The sequence below is a fragment of the Pelodiscus sinensis genome, chromosome 20, assembly GCF_049634645.1.
Source record: "Pelodiscus sinensis isolate JC-2024 chromosome 20, ASM4963464v1, whole genome shotgun sequence".
In the NCBI taxonomy this organism is placed as follows: domain Eukaryota; kingdom Metazoa; phylum Chordata; order Testudines; family Trionychidae; genus Pelodiscus; species Pelodiscus sinensis.
This window is the reverse complement of record NC_134730.1, coordinates 29,082,280-29,099,460: the sequence shown is the minus strand read 5'-3', so window position 1 is coordinate 29,099,460 and position 17,181 is coordinate 29,082,280. Positions and strand designations below refer to the sequence as shown.

The following is a 17,181-nucleotide window of genomic DNA, read 5'->3' as shown; positions in this document are numbered from 1 at the left end:
CCCGCGTCCGTCTGTCTGCCCCGCCCTCGGGCGCCGCGTCCGTCTGTCTGCCCCGCCCGGGCCCCGCGTCCGTCTGTCTGCCCCGCCCTCGGGCGCCCCGCGTCCGTCTGTCCCTGCCCCCCGGCCCGCATTGGCTGCAGCCGCCCTGTGACGCGGGGCGGGCCGGCGGCCGGCGATGGAGGCGGCGGAGCGGAGCAAGCGGCCGCGGGGAGCGCGCGCCCCGGCGCGGGGGTAGGGAGCAGGGCTGCGGGCGCGGGGGGGCCGTGCCAGGGGCGCGCTCGCGCTACGAGTCTCTCTTCCGGGCCCTGCTGCTGTCTCTGGGCCCCCCCCGCGCGGGGCCGCCAGTGGCTCCAGCCCCCCCGGAGCGGGCAGCAGCCCCTGCCCTGGCTCCTTGACCCCTCGGCGCTGGAGCCCCCCTCGAAATGCAGAGCCCCCCCCGCCCCGGATCCGAGAGCAGCCCCCCCCGTCCTCCGCCCCGCTCAGGATCCGAGAGCAGCCCCCCCCCCCCCCGCCCCGCTCAGGATCCGAGAGCAGCCCCCCCCCGCTCCGGATCCGAGAGCCCCCCCCCCGCCCCGCTCAGGATCCGAGAGCAGCCCCCCCCCCCCGCCCCGCTCAGGATCCGAGAGCAGCCCCCCCCCGCCCCGGATCCGAGAGCAGCCCCCCCCCCCCCCGCCCCGCTCAGGATCCGAGAGCAGCCCCCCCCCGCCCCGGATCCGAGAGCCCCCCCCCGCCCCGCTCAGGATCCGAGAGCAGCCCCCCCCCGCCCCGGATCCGAGAGCAGCCCCCCCCCGCCCCGCTCAGGATCCGAGAGCAGCCCCCCCCCCCCCGCCCCGCTCAGGATCCGAGAGCAGCCCCCCCCCCGCCCCGGATCCGAGAGCCCCCCCCCGCCCCGCTCAGGATCCGAGAGCAGCCCCCCCCCCCCGCCCCGCTCAGGATCCGAGAGCAGCCCCCCCCCGCCCCGGATCCGAGAGCAGCCCCCCCCCGCCCCGCTCAGGATCCGAGAGCAGCCCCCCCCCCCCCGCCCCGCTCAGGATCCGAGAGCAGCCCCCCCCGCCCCGGATCCGAGAGCAGCCCCCCCCCCCCCCCCGCCCCGCTCAGGATCCGAGAGCAGCCCCCCCCCCGGGCTGCCACAAAAGCTGCGCAAGGGGGAGCCCCGCGTCCTGCCTCGCCGCCCCGGAGCAGGGTCACTCGCGAGCCGCCTGCCTTGCCGGGATCCTGCAGCGCCCCACCCCCAGCGCGGACAGGACTTCCCTGGCAAACCCACACACGTGCCAGCCCGGGGCACCGCTCCAGGCACCCGGCAAGGCCCGTGCTGGGTCTCCCTGCTGGGGTTTTGCTGGTGCAGCCTCCTCGGGGCCGATCCATCCTGGGTTCCCCTCGCAGACCCCCAGCCTGCCCTGCCCAGATGCCAGTCTCCAGCGCTGGCCCCCAGCAGCAGAGCACGTGCTTGCTGCCAGGACAGGCCTGGGAGCCAGGGACATTCAGGGGGCTGCTGGTCCCCAGCAGGGGGTGGGGTGCAGGGCTGGGGGTGCCTGCAGACTCCCAGACCCCCCAGCAGCTGCACCCCAATGCTGCATGACTGGCCAGGGCAGAGTCCAGCAGTACAAGGCATTAGCCCCACCCAGAACACACACAAGGCACCAGGCAGCTTCCCCTGCCCAGAACTGGCTTGTGCCCAGGCTGCCTGAGGAGGCTGCACAGCAGCAGGGGCAGGCACTGCCTCAGTTTCCCTTGCCTCCTGCCTCCCACTAACACACTGTCCTAGCTTTCCCAGGCTTGGCTCCATGGCCTCCAGCCTCCCCCTAGGAGCCCTCTGCACTGAGGGAAGGCTACTTATACCAGCCTGGTCATCTTCCCAGCATGCTTTGCGTTGCCTGCCCTTCCCAGGGTCCTGCTGGAACTAGCCCTCCCAGAATGCTTTTGGTTCTGAGAGCTGGGCGTGGCTCCCTCTTAAAGGGCCAGCTCACAGTGCCACGGGCTGTGGCTGCTGGTGCATGTGGGTGGGCTGGGTCCCCCGGAAATGCCTGGCGTGGGCGGCGAGGTCCTTGCCCCGTGCCCCCAAGTCTCTGCAGCGATGTCCGGGACTCTCTCGTTCAGTTCCCCACCTGCCGTGCAGAGCCACGGAGCCACTGTCCTCCACGAGACGGTCAGCTACGCCCCTCAGCCCCTGTCAGGTAAGAGCACGGCCGGGCCTGGGCCCGCTGCGGCGCCGCGGTGCCACCAGCGTGGGCGACCCTGGGCCCTGCAGCCTCCCGGCGTCTCTCCTCCCAGCGCGGCACTTCGACCCGGACACCGGGGAGCCCGTCAGCTTCTACCTGTCCAGCCTGGAGGAGTTGCTGGCGTGGAAACCCACCAGCGACGACGACTTCAATGTCGCCACGACGCCGCTGGCGGACCGGCAGCCCCCGCTCCGCAGCAAGAGGCCCTGGACGCTGGTGTGCCACGACATGAAGAACGGGTACCTGGGGGACAGGTAGGGGCTGGGCCCGGAGTGAGGTGGGGGGGCTCAGCGCAGAGCAGCGCCTGCTGGGGGGGATGTCTCTGCTGATGGGGCTTGCCCTGTGCCCCGGGCTCCTAGATCTCTGTGCAAACTTCAGTCCCTCCTTGCAGCCGCCCTGGGCGACGGGCCAGGAACACCCCCCCTCGCTGCTGCGCAGAGCGAGGAAAGGGCTGGCCTCAGCCAGCCCTCCGGCCAGAAACCGGAGCATAGGAGCGTCCATCTCTCCTGGCTGCTGCCAGGACGGGGCCTTTTCCCAGCCTGGCTGCCCCTACGGCCCAGGAGCTGCGCTGCAGAGAACCCTCCATCTCCCAGGCGGAAAGTCCGGCGGTTCCAGCCCCGTCCCTGGCGCTGCCGCCCAGTCAGAGTCGGGACCAGCCCCTCCCCTGCAAGAGGGGCGTGAACCTTTCTGTCCACGGCGCTGACCCGGCCACGCGCCTGCGCCCACTGGCAGGGCTCCAGCCAGCTCCTGCGGGAGGCGTGGCCCCCTGGCTCCTGGGAGTGGATGGGGGGCCCAGTCCACTCATACGCACTTCACAGGCGTTGCTCAGGCGCTGCCCAGAGCACTGGGCCATGCCAGCCTCGCTCAGGGCCCCCCGTCCTCTGCTCTGCCTGCAGGTTCATCCAGGGCTCGGCTTGGCGGGACCCCTACGTGTTCTACCACTGGCAGTACATCGACATCTTCGTGTACTTCAGCCACCACCCGGTGACCATCCCGCCCGTCGGCTGGACCAACGCTGCCCACCGCCACGGCGTGGCCATGCTGGGTGCGGGCGCTTCCACGACAAGGCCAGCGGTGCCCCCTGCAGGGCGGGGATGGGGTGCCCCTGCAGCGGCCACGCCTGCCCTGCTCCGGTGGCACCTGCCCTGGAACTGCAAAATGGGGGCGCTGGCCGTGGCCCGGCCCCAGCCCGCTCTGCCGGTCGTTGCAGCACACGTGGGGACAGGCCGGGCCTGGCCAAGGCTGATCGATGCCTCTTGCCCCCTCCCGTGCAGCCGGGGTCCCAAATTCACGGCCTGGGGCCCATCTGGAGGCCAAACAGCTCCGCAGTCCAGCCCACGCATGGTGCTGGCACAGGAGTCCCTGCAGCTCTGGAGGGGGTGTCTGTGCCCTTCCCCGTCCCCCAAGCCCAGCCCCTGCTCCGCCTTCGCACCCCTTCCCTCAAGCCCCCTCCACTGTGGGACGTGGCCTCGGGGACCACCTGGGGCTCTGGCAGGGGGCGGCACCGGGGGCCGCCCCCCCCCCCCCGCCCCCGGCAGCGGGAGCTCCGGGGAAACGGAGCAACACAGCCGCCTCTGCTCTGCCGCCATGTCCCAGGCCAGCCCGGTGTCTCCGCTTTCTGCCGGCGGTGGCTGCGTCGCTGCGTTTCCCCGGGGCTCCCACACGCCCTGGTGGGGCCGCGGGCCCGGCCCCACAGCTCACCCGGGTCTGGGGCCGAGAGCGGGGTGCCCGCTGGCCTGCTAGGGGGACTTGGGGCCAGGCACTGAGTCGAGCCCTGAGGGGGGGCATCCCCGTGGGGGGCGTGAGGGGCTGACGGGGTCTCTCTGCCCCGCTGTAGGGACCTTCATCACCGAGTGGGTCGACGGGGGCGAGCTGTGTGAGGCCTTCCTGGGCGGGGAGGAGGCCGCGTACTGCGCCGTGGCTGAGCAGCTGGGCCGCCTCGCCGGATTCTACGGCTTCGACGGCTGGCTGGTCAACATCGAGAACACCCTGAGCGTGAGCCGAGCCCCTCGCCCCCTCGCCAGGCCTGGGTGCCCCTCCCGCTCACCCCTTGTCTCCCCTCCCCCGCCCCTCGCCAGCTCCGGCTCACCCCCATTGTCTCCCGTCCCCCGTGGAGGCGGGTGGCGGTCCTGCCCCTCGGCCAGCCGCCGGGCCCGGCTGACGCCCGTTCTCCCGCCCGGCGCAGGAGGCGGCCGTGCGGAACCTGCCGCTCTTCCTGCGGGCGCTCCGGGAGCAGCTGCAGCGGGCCGTGCCCGGCGGGCTGGTGCTCTGGTACGACAGCGTCTTGCCGAGCGGGGAGCTGCAGTGGCAGAACGAGCTGAACGAGGCGAACAGGTGAGGGGCCCCCGTGCGCTGGCAGCCCGGCCCCCTGCCCTCCCCTCCTCGGCTCAGCCCGCTGCCAGGGACGCAGGACCGGCCGTGCAGCCTGGAGTCGCCTGGCTCAGCCCCCCACGTCACAAGCCACCCCTCCCCTCGGGCTCCTGGCCCCCTGCCCTCCCCTCCTCGGCTCAGCCCGCTGCCAGGGACGCAGGACCGGCCCTGCAGCCTGGAGTCGCCTGGCTCAGCCCCCCACGTCACAAGCCACCCCTCCCCTCGGGCCCCCGGCCCCGCTGCCCCGGCCTGGCCCGGCAGCTCTGTCCTGCCCCCAGCAGCTCCTGTGAGGAGGGCCCTGGGGCCGAGGCAGCGCCCACCCCACGGCTCCCCCTTTCCCTAGGGTGTTCTTTGACGTCTGCCACGGCTTGTTCACAAACTACAACTGGAAGGCGGAGCACCTGGAGCGCATGGGGGCGCATGCCGGGGAGCGCCAGGCCGACGTCTACGTCGGCATCGACGTCTTCGCCCGCGGGGAGGTTGTAGGCGGCGGCTTTGAGACGGACAAGGTGCCGGGGGGCAGGGCCTCGCCCATGGGGGGCTGGGCTCCGGGGGCATCCAAGGGCTGAGGGAGGCCTGGAGCTCTCCTCTGGGGCAGGGTGCCCCCGGGGTCCCTCCGCCCGGGGCGAGGGCTCTGAGCGGGGTGGGGCCTCCTCTCCTGGCCTTACCGTAGGCGCTGCGCCTGATCCGCCAGTACGGCTTCTCCGCGGCCATCTTCGCCCCCGGCTGGGTCTACGAACACCTGGGCACCAAGGATTTCCATCAGAACCAGCACAGGTGAGCTGGGCGGCCGGGGGCAGCGTGGGAGCACTGGAGGGGTGCCCAGGTGGGGAGGAGGTGAACCTGGGGGGGGTGGAACACAAGGAGGGGGGTGGCTGTGTGGGGGGCCGAAGGGATGGGACGCAGGGGGGAGGGGTGTGGCTGTGTGGGGGGATAGGGTGTGTGTGGGGGGGTGGCCTTTTTTGGGGGGGTGGGGCACGGGGGGGAAGGGGGTGGCTGTGTGGGGGGATAGGGTGTGTGGGGGGTGGCCGTTCTTGGCGGGGTGGGGTACAAGGGGAAGGGGGTGGCTGTGTGGGGGGGATAGGGTGTGGGGGGTGGCCGTTCTTGGGGGGTGGGTCACGGGGAAGGGGGTGGCTGTGTGGGGGGATAGGGTGTGGGGGGTGGCCGTTCTTGGGGGGGTGGGGCACAGGGGGAAGGGGGTGGCTGTGTGGGGGGATAGGGTGTGGGGGGTGGCCGTTCTTGGGGGGGTGGGGCACAGGGGGAAGGGGGTGGCTGTGTGGGGGGATGGAACACAAGGAGGGGGGTGCCCGTACTGAAGGGATGGGACACGGGGAGAAGGGGGTGGGTGTGTGGGGGGTATAGGGTGTGTGGGGGGTGGCCGTTCTTGGGGGGGTGGGGCACAGGGGGAAGGGGGTGGCTGTGTGGGGGGATAGGGTGTGGGGGGTGGCCGTTCTTGGGGGGGTGGGTCACAGGGGGAAGGGGGTGGCTGTGTGGGGGGATAGGGTGTGTGGAGGGGTGGGGCAGGGGGGCCCTGGTGCCACGCTCTGTAAAGGGCAGAGCCGTGGAGACCCTCGTGGGGAAGCTGAGCGCCCTGGCGGGGAGGTGCTGCTGCCCCTGTGCTGGGGCCATGCGGCTCGGGCGATGTCCTTGGCACCCAGGGGTGCGGAGGTGCCAGGGCCACGCTGTGCCAGGCCAGCGGGTCGCGGCTGTATCTGGCCTCTCCTCTGCCTGCAGGTTCTGGGGTTCGCTGGCGGAGCTGCTGCCCACACACAGCATCAGCACCCTGCCCTTCAGCACCAGCTTCTGCCTGGGCATGGGCACCAGGAGGTTCGTGGCTGGGCAGGTGCGTGCGCGGGTGGGGCAGGTCCCAGGCTGTGGGGAGACGGGCTCGGCCAGCGCCCGCCCCCTGCCCTGCCTCCGCTGCCCACGGGGCTGCTGTCTCCACAGGAAGAAGAACGTGGGCCCTGGTACAACCTGAGCGCCCAAGAGATCCAGCCCCTCTTCGCGGAGCAGCGGGCACGGGACGGGGCGGGCGGCTGGCTGCGCACGAGCTGCTGCCTGCAGGACGCTTGGAACGGTGGCAGCTGCCTTCTCATTGAGGGGGTGATCCCGCCGGATGCGGGCCAGGTGGCTGTCCGGTGAGCGCGGGCTGAGGCGGCACGTTGGGGCCAGCGTGGGCAGCCAGGGTGTGGCACTGCCCCCCGGGAATTCGGGAGCACTTGTGAGCGTGTGCCACGTGCCCCCTCTGCGGCGCACTGCTCCAGGAGCGTGCAGCCAGTCTGTGTGTGCCACGTGTGAGCACGTGGTGTGTGCGCACAGCCTAGGGGTGTATCCTGGGCCTGGCTTGGTGCGGGGTGAGCACACGGCGTGTGGACGCAGCCCACGGGCCGGGCGTGTGTCGTGGGCCTGGCTTGGTGCGGGGTGAGCACACGGCGTGTGGACGCGGCCCACGGGCCGGGCGTGTGTCGTGGGCCTGGCTTGGTGCGGGGTGAGCTCACGGCGTGTGGACGGAGCCCACGGCCCGGGCGTGTCCTGGGCCTGGCTTGGTGCGGGGTGAGCACGCGGCGTGTGGACGCAGCCCACGGGCCGGGTGTGTCCTGGGCCTGGCTTGGTGCGGGGTGAGCACACGGTGTGTGGACGGAGCCCACGGGCCGGGCGTGTCCTGGGCCTGGCTTGGTGCCCGGGCGAGCACACGGCGTGTGGACGGAGCCCACGGGCCGGGCGTGTCCTGGGACTGGCTTGGTGCAGGGTGAGCACATGGCGTGTGGACGCAGCCCACGGGCCGGGCGTGTCCTGGTCCTGGCTTGGTGTAGGGTGAGCACATGGCGTGTGGACGCAGCCCACGGGCCGGGCGTGTCCTGGGCCTGGCTTGGTGCCCGTGCGAGCACATGGCGTGTGGACGCAGCCCACGGGCCGGGCGTGTCCTGGGCCTGGCTTGGTGCCCGGGCGAGCACGCGGCGTGTGGACGGAGCCCACGGGCTGGGCGTGTCCTGGGCCTGGCTTGGTGCCCGGGCGAGCACGTGGCGTGTGGACGCAGCCCACGGGCTGGGCGTGTCCTGGGCCTGGCTTGGTGCCCGGGCGAGCACGTGGCGTGTGGACGCAGCCCACGGGCCGGGCGTGTCCTGGGCCTGGCTTGGTGCCCGGGCGAGCACATGGCGTGTGGACGGAGCCCACGGGCCGGGTGTGTCCTGGGCCTGGCGTGGTGCCCGGGCGAGCACATGGCGTGTGGACGGAGCCCACGGGCCGGGCGTGTGTCGTGGGCCTGGCTTGGTGCGGGGTGAGCACGCGGTGTGTGGACGGAGCCCACGGGCCGGGCGTGTCCTGGGCCTGGCTTGGTGCCCGGGCGAGCACGTGGCGTGTGGACGGAGCCCACGGGCCGGGCGTGTCCTGGGCCTGGCGTGGTGCCCGGGCGAGCACATGGCGTATGGACGCAGCCCACGGGCCGGGTGTGTGTCGTGGGCCTGGCTTGGTGCGGGGTGAGCACGCGGCGTGTGGACGGAGCCCACGGGCCGGGCGTGTCCTGGGCCTGGCTTGGTGCCCGTGCGAGCACATGGCCTGCGTATGCAGCCCCCGGACCGGCCTTGTGCCTCTCACGCAGCCTGTGACGCGCTTCCTGCCCCCTTTGCTCGTGTGTCCTGTACCCCTTGTAACCTCCCTCCCTTCTCTCCCCCCTTGTCTCTCTGGTGGACTGGGGTCACCAGCCTCTTCTCCTTCCAGACGCCGGCTCCCCGCAGGCTGTCCCTGGCCCTGCGGTACAAGCTGGAGGAGCAGTCGCCCGCGGTGGCAGTGGGGCTGGAACTTAGCACGTGGGACGCCGCCTCCTGCCACGGTGGCAGCATCACTGCCCTGCCGGGTGAGGAGCCGGGCCCTGCGGGGCGGGCAGGCTGGGAATCTGCCCCCAGCACCTGGCCTGACAGCTCCCTTCCCTCCTGCAGGGCCGGTCACCCGGCATCGGCCCCAGGCGCGGCTCCGCGCACACAGGGACACGGGCGGTTGGATGAGCCGGTGAGTGTCCCCAGCCAGGGAATGTCCTGCCCCGGGCCCGCGCCGCCCGGCCGCCCTGCCACTGCCCCCTCTCTGCCCTCACCCAGGTGCTACGAGCTGGAGCTGCGGGACTGCACCCTGCACGACCTGGCGCTGGTCCTCTCGTGCCCCCCGCCAGGAGGGCGTTTCGCCTGCCGCCTCGGGGAGATCCAGGTGAGGGGCCGTGTGGGCGGGGGCGCCCCTGCCTCCCTCGGAGCATCAGCTGCCTGGGCAGCCTGGGGAGGGAGCGGCGCTGGGGAGCCCACCCCTGCAGCGGGGCCTGGCCCCAGAGAGCCTGTCCCTGCCGGGGGCGCCGGGCTGGCTCTAAGCGCTGTCTTCTCTGCAGGTGCTGGATGCCGACAACCTGCCCTCGCCCCCGCCCCGGGCGCCCACCCTCACGGCCTCCCAGGTGCTGTGGCAGAAGGGGCCCGGTGCCGACCAGCTGTCCCTCAGCCTCACCTTGCGCTGGTCCTACCCGCCCGGCCAAGCCCGCTGCTTCCGGATCCACTGCCAGGGCGCCGCCCGCCCCCGCCTGCAGCGCCTGGGGCTGGCACACGCCCCCCTCTACCGCGTGGTGGGCTTGGCCGTGCCAGCAGCGCCCCCCGCAGGCTCTGGGCGCCTGAAGTTCTTGGTGGAGCCGGTTCCGAGCCAAGGGGGCCCCGTGCACCGGGCCAGCTGGGGGCGGCTGGTTCTGGTCTATTCTGAGCCAGCGGGCACCAGCACCAATTAAACGTGAGCCTTGGCGCAGTGCCAGGCTCTCTGCCGTCCAGCTGGGCATTCTTGAGGGGTCCAGGGGGGGCAGCAGAGCAGGGCAGCCCTGGCCGGGCCGGGCACGTGGCTTCTCTCCAACCTTGCTCCACTGGATGGGCTCCTGGCTGACACCCTCTGCCCCCCAGCCCTCGCCCCACCCAGCCTGGCATGGGGACTCAGGGCTGCGCTGCTGGAGTGAGCCACGGGCGGGCAGCAGAGACCCTCCCTGGCAGAGCAGTGGGTGCTGGGGGAGCGCACACCCTGCTGCCCTCCCCCCTCCCCCCACGGAGCTGCTGGGCAGGGCTTGTGCCCTGGGGCAGGCCTGGCTGGAGCCAGGCCCGGCCCCGCGCGGCTGCACTCACCCTCTGCTCCGGCACGGCTGCTCCGCTGCTGGGATCCCCCGTCGCCTGGCCCGGGGCTCTCGGTGCAGCATGGAGCCGGGGCCCTGCCCCCGCTGAGCTGGCAGCTGCCAGGGCTTGGCCCTGCCTGTAGCACGTGCCTGGCAGCCAGGGCAGAGCCGGGCTCCGTGCACCCTGGGCCAGGTGGCGCTTGGCAGCCAGTCCCAGAAGAGCCCAGAGCCAGCAGGGCTGCCGGCTGCACGGGCTGCTCCCAGCCACGGCCCTGGGCCGTCCTCCCCTCCCTGGAACAGAGGGGAGACCTGGGGGCTGCAGCCTCCAGCCGCTGGGGCTTTTGGGCCATTTCCTCAGGCTGGGAGCTTGCAGTTAGCAGGCAAGGGCAGCTCCAGCGCCCGCCGTCCTCAGCGCCCGCCGTCCTCAGCGCCTGTCCCCAGCTTCCATCCCCGGCGCCCGTCCCCAGTGCCCATCAGCGGTGCCGGCCATCCCCAGCATCCCTCCCCGGCACCTGCTGTTCCCAGCACCCATCCCCCGCACCTGGCACCCGCCATCCCCAGTGCCTGCCGTCCCTAGCGCCCCATCTCCAGCCCCCCATCCCCAGCGCCTGCCGTCCCTAGCGCCCACTGTTCCCAGTTCCAGTCCAGTGCTGGGCGGCCAGCGCCGTGAGAGCTTTGCAGAGCAGGCTGGGCTCCCCCTCGGCTGGAGGAGGCAGATGGCTGGGCCTTGCCCCCATCCCGCACTGCGCCCTGTCTCCGCCCCCCCCACAACACCGCAGGCGGCCTGCTTGAAGAAAGGAATCTTTATTAATAATCTCCATAATGCCTCCGGCGGCGCCTGCCGAGGGCGATGAGCACACCTCTGAAGCGCAGGGAACGGGGCGCCAGCCTGCGCTCTGGGGCGGGGCCCCGGGGGGGCAGCACAGCGGATGGGGGAGCTTTGTACAGGGGGCGGGGCTATGTACAACGGGAATAGAAAAGGGGTCTCATGGCTGGAGCCTCGGGAGAGGATGCTGAATATAAAGTGACGTTTCATGAGATGATGGAGCCATGTTGGGAGACGGGCTGGACCCACCCGGCCCCGGCAGACAGTGCCAGGGCCCTCGGGCCCGGCTGTGCCTGAGCCGCTCCAGGGAGCTGCCGGGGCCTCGGGACCCTGCTGTGCCCACCTGTTGCTGCTCCTGAGTGGGGCAAGGCCGGTCCCCTCCTCCCGTCACTGCCCGCTGCTTCCCACTCAGGGCCCCGCGGGACCACCGGGCCTCGGGCACTAGCCAGTGAGGGACGGGGCACGGCCTGCGGCCTGGCGACGGAGTGGCTGACGGCCACCGTGGGATGCCATGGCCCCCTCTGGCTACGTGCTGGCTGGGGCAGCCCCCGGCTCACAGTCCTGTGACCTAGAGCCTGCCCAAGCCCCCCTTCCCGGGGCAGCCACTCCCACCTGGCTTTAGCCCCCAGGAGCCCAGGCCGCGGGGGTGAAAGAAATGCAAGGGAGCCCCAAACTGCACGGAGCCTCCCGGAGAAACCCAGTGGCGCGTCCCCTCCTGCGCCCGGCTAATGCGGCTGCACCAGCCCCCCAGCTCCCGCCGGAGCCGAGCCTGCACCCGCAGCGCACCGCTGGCCAGCACATGCCCAAGCCTTGGGATTCCTACCGCCGGGGTCGCCTCCCCCAGCCTGCGGGGGCCCAGCTGCTCCGCCCCGGCCCTGGCGTGGGAGGGCGGCACGAACGCCGCAGGGCCTCCGCAGGCAGTGGGCTCACTCATGCCGCGGCGCGAGCAGGCTGGGCGGGGGACGGGGGACCCAAGTCTCCCAACATGGCTGCTGGCCGGGGCAGGGCTGGCCCGTGGCGCTGTCCGGTCGGTGCGTACTCGCGGTGACTCGGGCGGTGCAGCGCCTCCTGCTGGACTCGCTCGCTCGGTGCGTGTGTGGGGACACTATGGGGCTCGGTGGGTTGGTTGCCGCTTTGTTTGGATTTTGTTGCTTTGTTTTTAATTTGTTTTGCCCTTCCTGGTCCCAGAAGGAAACGGCTCTGGTTTCACTACAACAGAAACAGAAAGGCAGGACTTTCGCTGGAGCCGGCTGGGAGCCGAGAGCAGCGGCAGGGCGTCAGCCCCCCGCCCCGGGCCTCAGCCATGCCCAGGGCCTGTGTCCCACGGCACGAGAACACCTGGGCAGACAGGCTGGTGCTGGGGGCAGCTCAGCAAACACGGGCGGGGTGGGGTGGGGGGCTGACACATTCGCTCCTCCCAAAGTGGGGCCAGGATGTTGCAGCCGGCTCTGTTGCCCCCTTGAAATGCCGATTCACTAACTGCCCCCAGCTGCAGCACCCCCCTCCCCTGGTAGTGCCACAGGCGGGTGAGGGGGTGGGGCAGGGATGGAGCTAACCCCCGCTGGCCCATGGCACTAGGCCCCAAAACAGCCCCCCAGTCCCTCCGGCTGTGGTGCTGATCACGTGCACCTGAGTTAGCGGGGCGGCTGCTCCCCAGAGCCAGGTGCATTCGGGAGTGGGGGCGTGTCCAATTCCCAGTGCGAGTCCCCTCCCTGGCTACCCTGCGCCTGCCGCCTTGCCCCAGCCCATGTTGCCTGGTGCCATGGCCCTTCCCCTCGTGCAAGCAGCGCCAGGTGCCGGCACGAGGAGCAGGGGAAGCCGGGCAGGAAGGCCCCTCGGGAGCACTCAGGGCTGGCTGCGGTCTGGGCAGAGGACACCTGGTCTGTCCTGTGGGTTGCTGGTTGCGTGTCTGGGCAGAGCCGGCCCCGCAGCCGGGCAGTGGCAGCCCAGCCCGCCCCGCCCTGCCAGGGCAGGCCCGGAGCCACGGGGCAGAGCAGCTGGAGGTAGAAACCTATGGCTCTAGGTGGCGCGCGGAGCCCTGGCCCGGGCACCGTGTCCTTCCGGGCGGCTGGGCGTGGCTTAGTGTGGGCGGTGGGCGCCTAGTGAGCAGCCAGGGCTGGGAGTGGGAGGGGCGGGTGTCTTGCTAGTAGGGAGTGAAGCGGTTGTACCCTCCTCGATACAGACTAGCCTGCAACATCAAAGATGAAAGAAAAGCCAATCAGTATTCGGGAGGGCGGCCGGGCCCCTTTTCTTCCCTTTTTTAATGCCAGCGCCGCAGCGAGGCCCTGCAGGATGGGGGGGGGGGGGCGCCCAGGAGCTGCACATACTGGGCCCTGCAGGATGGGGGGGGGCGCCCAGGAGCTGCACATACTGGGCCCTGCAGGATGGGGGGGGGGGGCGCCCAGGAGCTGCACATACTGGGCCCTGCAGGACGGGGGGGGGGGCGCCCAGGAGCTGCACATACTGGGCCCTGCAGGACGGGGGGGCGCCCAGGAGCTGCACATACTGGGCCCTGCAGGACGGGGGGGGGGCGCCCAGGAGCTGCACATACTGGGCCCTGCAGGACGGGGGGGGGGGCGCCCAGGAGCTGCACATACTGGGCCCTGCAGGACGGGGGGGGGGCGCCCAGGAGCTGCACATACTGGGCCCTGCAGGACGGGGGGGGGGCGCCCAGGAGCTGCACATACTGGGCCCTGCAGGACGGGGGGGGGCGCCCAGGAGCTGCACATACTGGGCCCTGCAGGACGGGGGGGTGCGCCCAGGAGCTGCACATACTGGGCCCTGCAGGACGGGGGGGGCGCCCAGGAGCTGCACATACTGGGCCCTGCAGGATGGGGGGGGGGCGCCCAGGAGCTGCACATACTGGGCCCTGCAGGACGGGGGGGGCGCCCAGGAGCTGCACATACTGGGCCCTGCAGGACGGGGGGGGGGCGCCCAGGAGCTGCACATACTGGGCCCTGCAGGACGGGGGGGGGGCGCCCAGGAGCTGCACATACTGGGCCCTGCAGGATGGGGGGGGGGCGCCCAGGAGCTGCACATACTGGGCCCTGCAGGATGGGGGGGGGGCGCCCAGGAGCTGCACATACTGGGCCCTGCAGGACGGGGGGGGGGCGCCCAGGAGCTGCACATACTGGGCCCTGCAGGACGGGGGGGGGGCGCCCAGGAGCTGCACATACTGGGCCCTGCAGGACGGGGGGGGGGGCGCCCAGGAGCTGCACATACTGGGCCCTGCAGGACGGGGGGGGGGGGGCGCCCAGGAGCTGCACATACTGGGCCCTGCAGGACGGGGGGGCACCCAGGAGCTGCACATACTGGGCCCTGCAGGATGGGGGGGGGGCGCCCAGGAGCTGCACATACTGGGCCCTGCAGGATGGGGGGGGGCGCCCAGGAGCTGCACATACTGGGCCCTGCAGGATGGGGGGGGGGGGCGCCCAGGAGCTGCACATACTGGGCCCTGCAGGACGGGGGGGCACCCAGGAGCTGCACATACTGGGCCCTGCAGGACGGGGGGGGGGCACCCAGGAGCTGCACATACTGGGCCCTGCAGGATGGGGGGGGGCGCCCAGGAGCTGCACATACTGGGCCCTGCAGGATGGGGGGGGGCGCGCCCAGGAGCTGCACATACTGGGCCCTGCAGGACGGGGGGGGGGGCGCCCAGGAGCTGCACATACTGGGCCCTGCAGGACGGGGGGGGGGCACCCAGGAGCTGCACATACTGGGCCCTGCAGGACGGGGGGGGGCACCCAGGAGCTGCACATACTGGGCCCTGCAGGATGGGGGGGGGGCGCCCAGGAGCTGCACATACTGGGCCCTGCAGGACGGGGGGGGGGCGCCCAGGAGCTGCACATACTGGGCCCTGCAGGACGGGGGGGGGGCGCCCAGGAGCTGCACATACTGGGCCCTGCAGGACGGGGGGGGGGGGCGCCCAGGAGCTGCACATACTGGGCCCTGCAGGACGGGGGGGGGGCGCCCAGGAGCTGCACATACTGGGCCCTGCAGGACGGGGGGGGGGGGCGCCCAGGAGCTGCACATACTGGGCCCTGCAGGACGGGGGGGGGGCGCCCAGGAGCTGCACATACTGGGCCCTGCAGGACGGGGGGGGGGCGCCCAGGAGCTGCACATACTGGGCCCTGCAGGACGGGGGGGGCACCCAGGAGCTGCACATACTGGGCCCTGCAGGATGGGGGGGGGGGGCGCCCAGGAGCTGCACATACTGGGCCCTGCAGGACGGGGGGGGGGGGGGGGGTCACCCAGGAGCTGCACATACTGGGCCCTGCAGGATAGCGGGGGGGGGGGGGGGGCGCCTGGGGCCCAGGAGATGCGCATGCTGCTCCCAGCCCTGGACGCTCCCCCCGCAGCCCCATGGGGAACATGCGGGCTCCCGGTGGGCCGCGAAGGGCCAAGGGCGAGAGGGTCTGCAGGTTTCCTCTGAGTCCCCCGTGCTCCTGGAGCAGGCAGGCAGCCCCCCTCCCCTGAGCCCACAGCTGCCCCCTTCATTCAAGGGGCTGGTGCCAGGCCCTGGCTTCCTTCCCCTCTGCTCCATGGAGTGGGGGACCCGCCCCGCAGGCACCGGGGCCCCTCCCGCACCCCCTCCTGGGCCGAGACCCGCGGGAAGGAGAGCGCGTGGCCGGCAGCGGCACGGGCAGGACCGTGCTGAAGGGCCCCGGGGGTTAAAAAAAGGAAGAAAATGCCGGGCTGGCTCGGAGACCCTGCCCACAAAGGGACTTTTCATCTTTGATGCTGGCTGCCAAGCTCGCTAGCGCCCTGCCTGCGCGGCGTGAGGCTGTGGGGCGTGGAGCTGCGCCGGGCGCCATGGGCCAGAGCAGGGCCACGGACCTCCCCAGCCTGGGCAGCTCCCTGTGCCAGTGTAGGGGCCAGGGCTCCTGCAGGCTGGGGGGCGGTCTGTGTGTCGGGGTCCCTGGCGTGGGGGAGCGGCTGTGCGGGGCCCAGCTTGTCCTGGCCTTGCCCACTCATGAAACGCTCCCCAGCTGCTCTCTGGCTCCTCCGACCGTCAGAGCTCGCCAGGCACTGACTCGGCCCCCTGCTCCCCTGGGCCGGCAACTCACTCCAGGCCCCCTGCTCCCCTGGGCCGGCAACTCACTCCAGGCCCCCTGCCCCCCTGGGCCGGCAACTCACTCCAGGCCCCCTGCCCCCCTGGGCCGGCAACTCACTCCAGGCCCCCTGCCCCCCTGGGCCGGCAACTCACTCCAGGCCCCCTGCTCCCCTGGGCCGGCAACTCACTCCAGGCCCCCTGCCCCCCTGGGCCGGCAACTCACTCCAGGCCCCCTGCCCCCCTGGGCCGGCAACTCACTCCAGGCCCCCTGCCCAGTGGCAGCCAGCGGGCGGCCGGGCGTGGCGCTTACCATGGTGCCGATGCTGTAGGTGGCTGCGGGGCCGATGGTGTGGTGGTAGGGGTCTGCGGCCGCGTACACTCTGCCATAGCTAGGAGCAAGCAGAGGGGAGTTAGGAGTCCAGGTGGGGACCTCCCCTCCTCTGGGCCATGGGGGGGGTCTATCCCATGGGGGGGTCTCCGCCCCTGGGCCCAGTGCTGCATTTATCTGACGCTTCTGCTGGCCAGGCCGCGCCCCCTGCAGCCACCCGTCCGCGCCGCGGGGCAGCCTCTAGCACTGGGCAGGGCCGGGGGTCGCTCCCTGGCCGCCCCAGGACTGCTGGAGAGCCCCTTGGCTCTGGGTGGGGTTCTCGTCCCTCCCGGGGAGTCAGGCCAGACTCAGGCCGCTCTGCTCGCCACAGGCCAGGGTTCTGCCCCGCGAGGGAGGGAAATGGGAGGCCGGGAGCCGCTGGCGGGACGGGGCAGGCCCTGGCTGCAGCGAGTTCCCAGTTCTCAGCATGGCCCCGCCTTGCCAGGCGCCCACGAGGCCGACGCGTCTCCCGGGCTGACCCGAGCGGGGCGGGGAGAGCAGCACCTCACCTGTCGCTGTACGCCGCTGCCGCCGGCTGGGCGTACCTGTAGGCCGCGTAACCCCCCTGCGGGAGCAAGAGGAGACAAGATGGCAGACGGGCGGGGCAGGTCCCGGGGCTCCTCGCACGGGTGCAGCATTCCCGGGGCCTTGCACACGCGTGGCCGGACGCCAGTCCCCGCTGGCTTTACCGAGGCATCACGCCAGACAGACCCGCCAGCTGCCCGCACGGCCAGGCCAGCGGCTTCTCAGCAGGGAGGCGGGTGTGGGGCACCAGATCCTGCTCAGCACTGGCCTGCCAAGGGGCCTTGCTCGGGGCCCAGGGGTCGGCACTGTGCCCCCTTTGCCTCCCTGCTCCTCCCCCACAAGCACCTCGGCCTGCGCCCTTCCGCCCGCCTCCCTGCCTGCGCCCACACGCCCGGCCTCCATGCTGGCTCCTTTTAGCCCCCACAAACGTGGGTCTCCCGGCTGGGAATGGGCCACTGGCAGCCCCCGCTGGTTTGGCCCCCAGAGTACTGAGTTCTGGGCTTGCCCGGGGCCAGTCTGTCTCCTCCTGCCCAGCTTCCAACTCCTCGCCTTGTAACGGGGGCACAAAACCCACCCTCAGAGCCACCGCCCCGCTGGGTGCCCAGCTGGCGTACTCCCAGCTGCTGCCAGCAGGGGCGATGCAGGGCCGAGGGCCGGCCCCCCGATATCCCGGCATCTTCTCAGCCCCCACCCCGGTGC

General features: G+C 72.3%; 2 protein-coding genes across 4 annotated transcripts in view; one reads left to right on the top strand and one right to left on the bottom strand.

Annotated features, from left to right (window-relative positions):
* The first annotated feature begins 78 nt into the window (after positions 1–78).
* Positions 79–9,379, top strand: ENGASE (endo-beta-N-acetylglucosaminidase). Of its 3 annotated transcripts, none has more exons than XM_075904139.1 (14): positions 79–231; positions 2,098–2,174; positions 2,272–2,473; positions 3,116–3,264; positions 4,057–4,214; positions 4,405–4,553; positions 4,933–5,098; positions 5,263–5,366; positions 6,324–6,432; positions 6,537–6,716; positions 8,307–8,442; positions 8,525–8,594; positions 8,681–8,786; positions 8,959–9,379. In XM_075904139.1, the coding sequence occupies exons 1-14, from the start codon at positions 176–178 to the stop codon at positions 9,340–9,342; spliced, it is 2,046 nt and encodes a 681-aa protein (XP_075760254.1). In that variant the 5' UTR covers positions 79–175; the 3' UTR covers positions 9,343–9,379. The 3 variants fall into 3 exon arrangements, with proteins under 3 accessions (XP_075760254.1, XP_075760253.1, XP_075760252.1); XM_075904138.1 differs by having other exon boundaries at positions 80–231; positions 5,263–5,361; positions 6,319–6,432; positions 6,537–6,727; positions 8,291–8,442; XM_075904137.1 differs by having other exon boundaries at positions 80–231; positions 6,537–6,727; positions 8,291–8,442.
* Positions 9,380–10,499: 1,120 nt separating this feature from the next.
* RBFOX3 (RNA binding fox-1 homolog 3) overlaps positions 10,500–17,181 on the bottom strand; it is a 47,976-nt gene continuing 41,294 nt past the window's right edge. The window contains 3 exon segments of the mRNA XM_075904140.1: positions 10,500–12,725; positions 15,901–15,979; positions 16,467–16,522. Coding sequence (XP_075760255.1) covers positions 12,681–12,725; positions 15,901–15,979; positions 16,467–16,522 — 180 coding nt within the window. The 3' untranslated portion in view covers positions 10,500–12,680.

Excerpts from the sequence above, each read along its gene's own strand:
- ENGASE (XM_075904138.1), top strand. The coding sequence starts at position 176 with ATGGAGGCGGCGGAGCGGAGCAAGCGGCCGCGGGGAGCGCGCGCCCCG. Across the intron at positions 2,175-2,271 it reads CGCCCCTCAGCCCCTGTCAG|CGCGGCACTTCGACCCGGAC; the intron begins GTAAGAGCACGG and ends CTCTCCTCCCAG. Across the intron at positions 4,554-4,932 it reads GAGCTGAACGAGGCGAACAG|GGTGTTCTTTGACGTCTGCC; the intron begins GTGAGGGGCCCC and ends CCCTTTCCCTAG.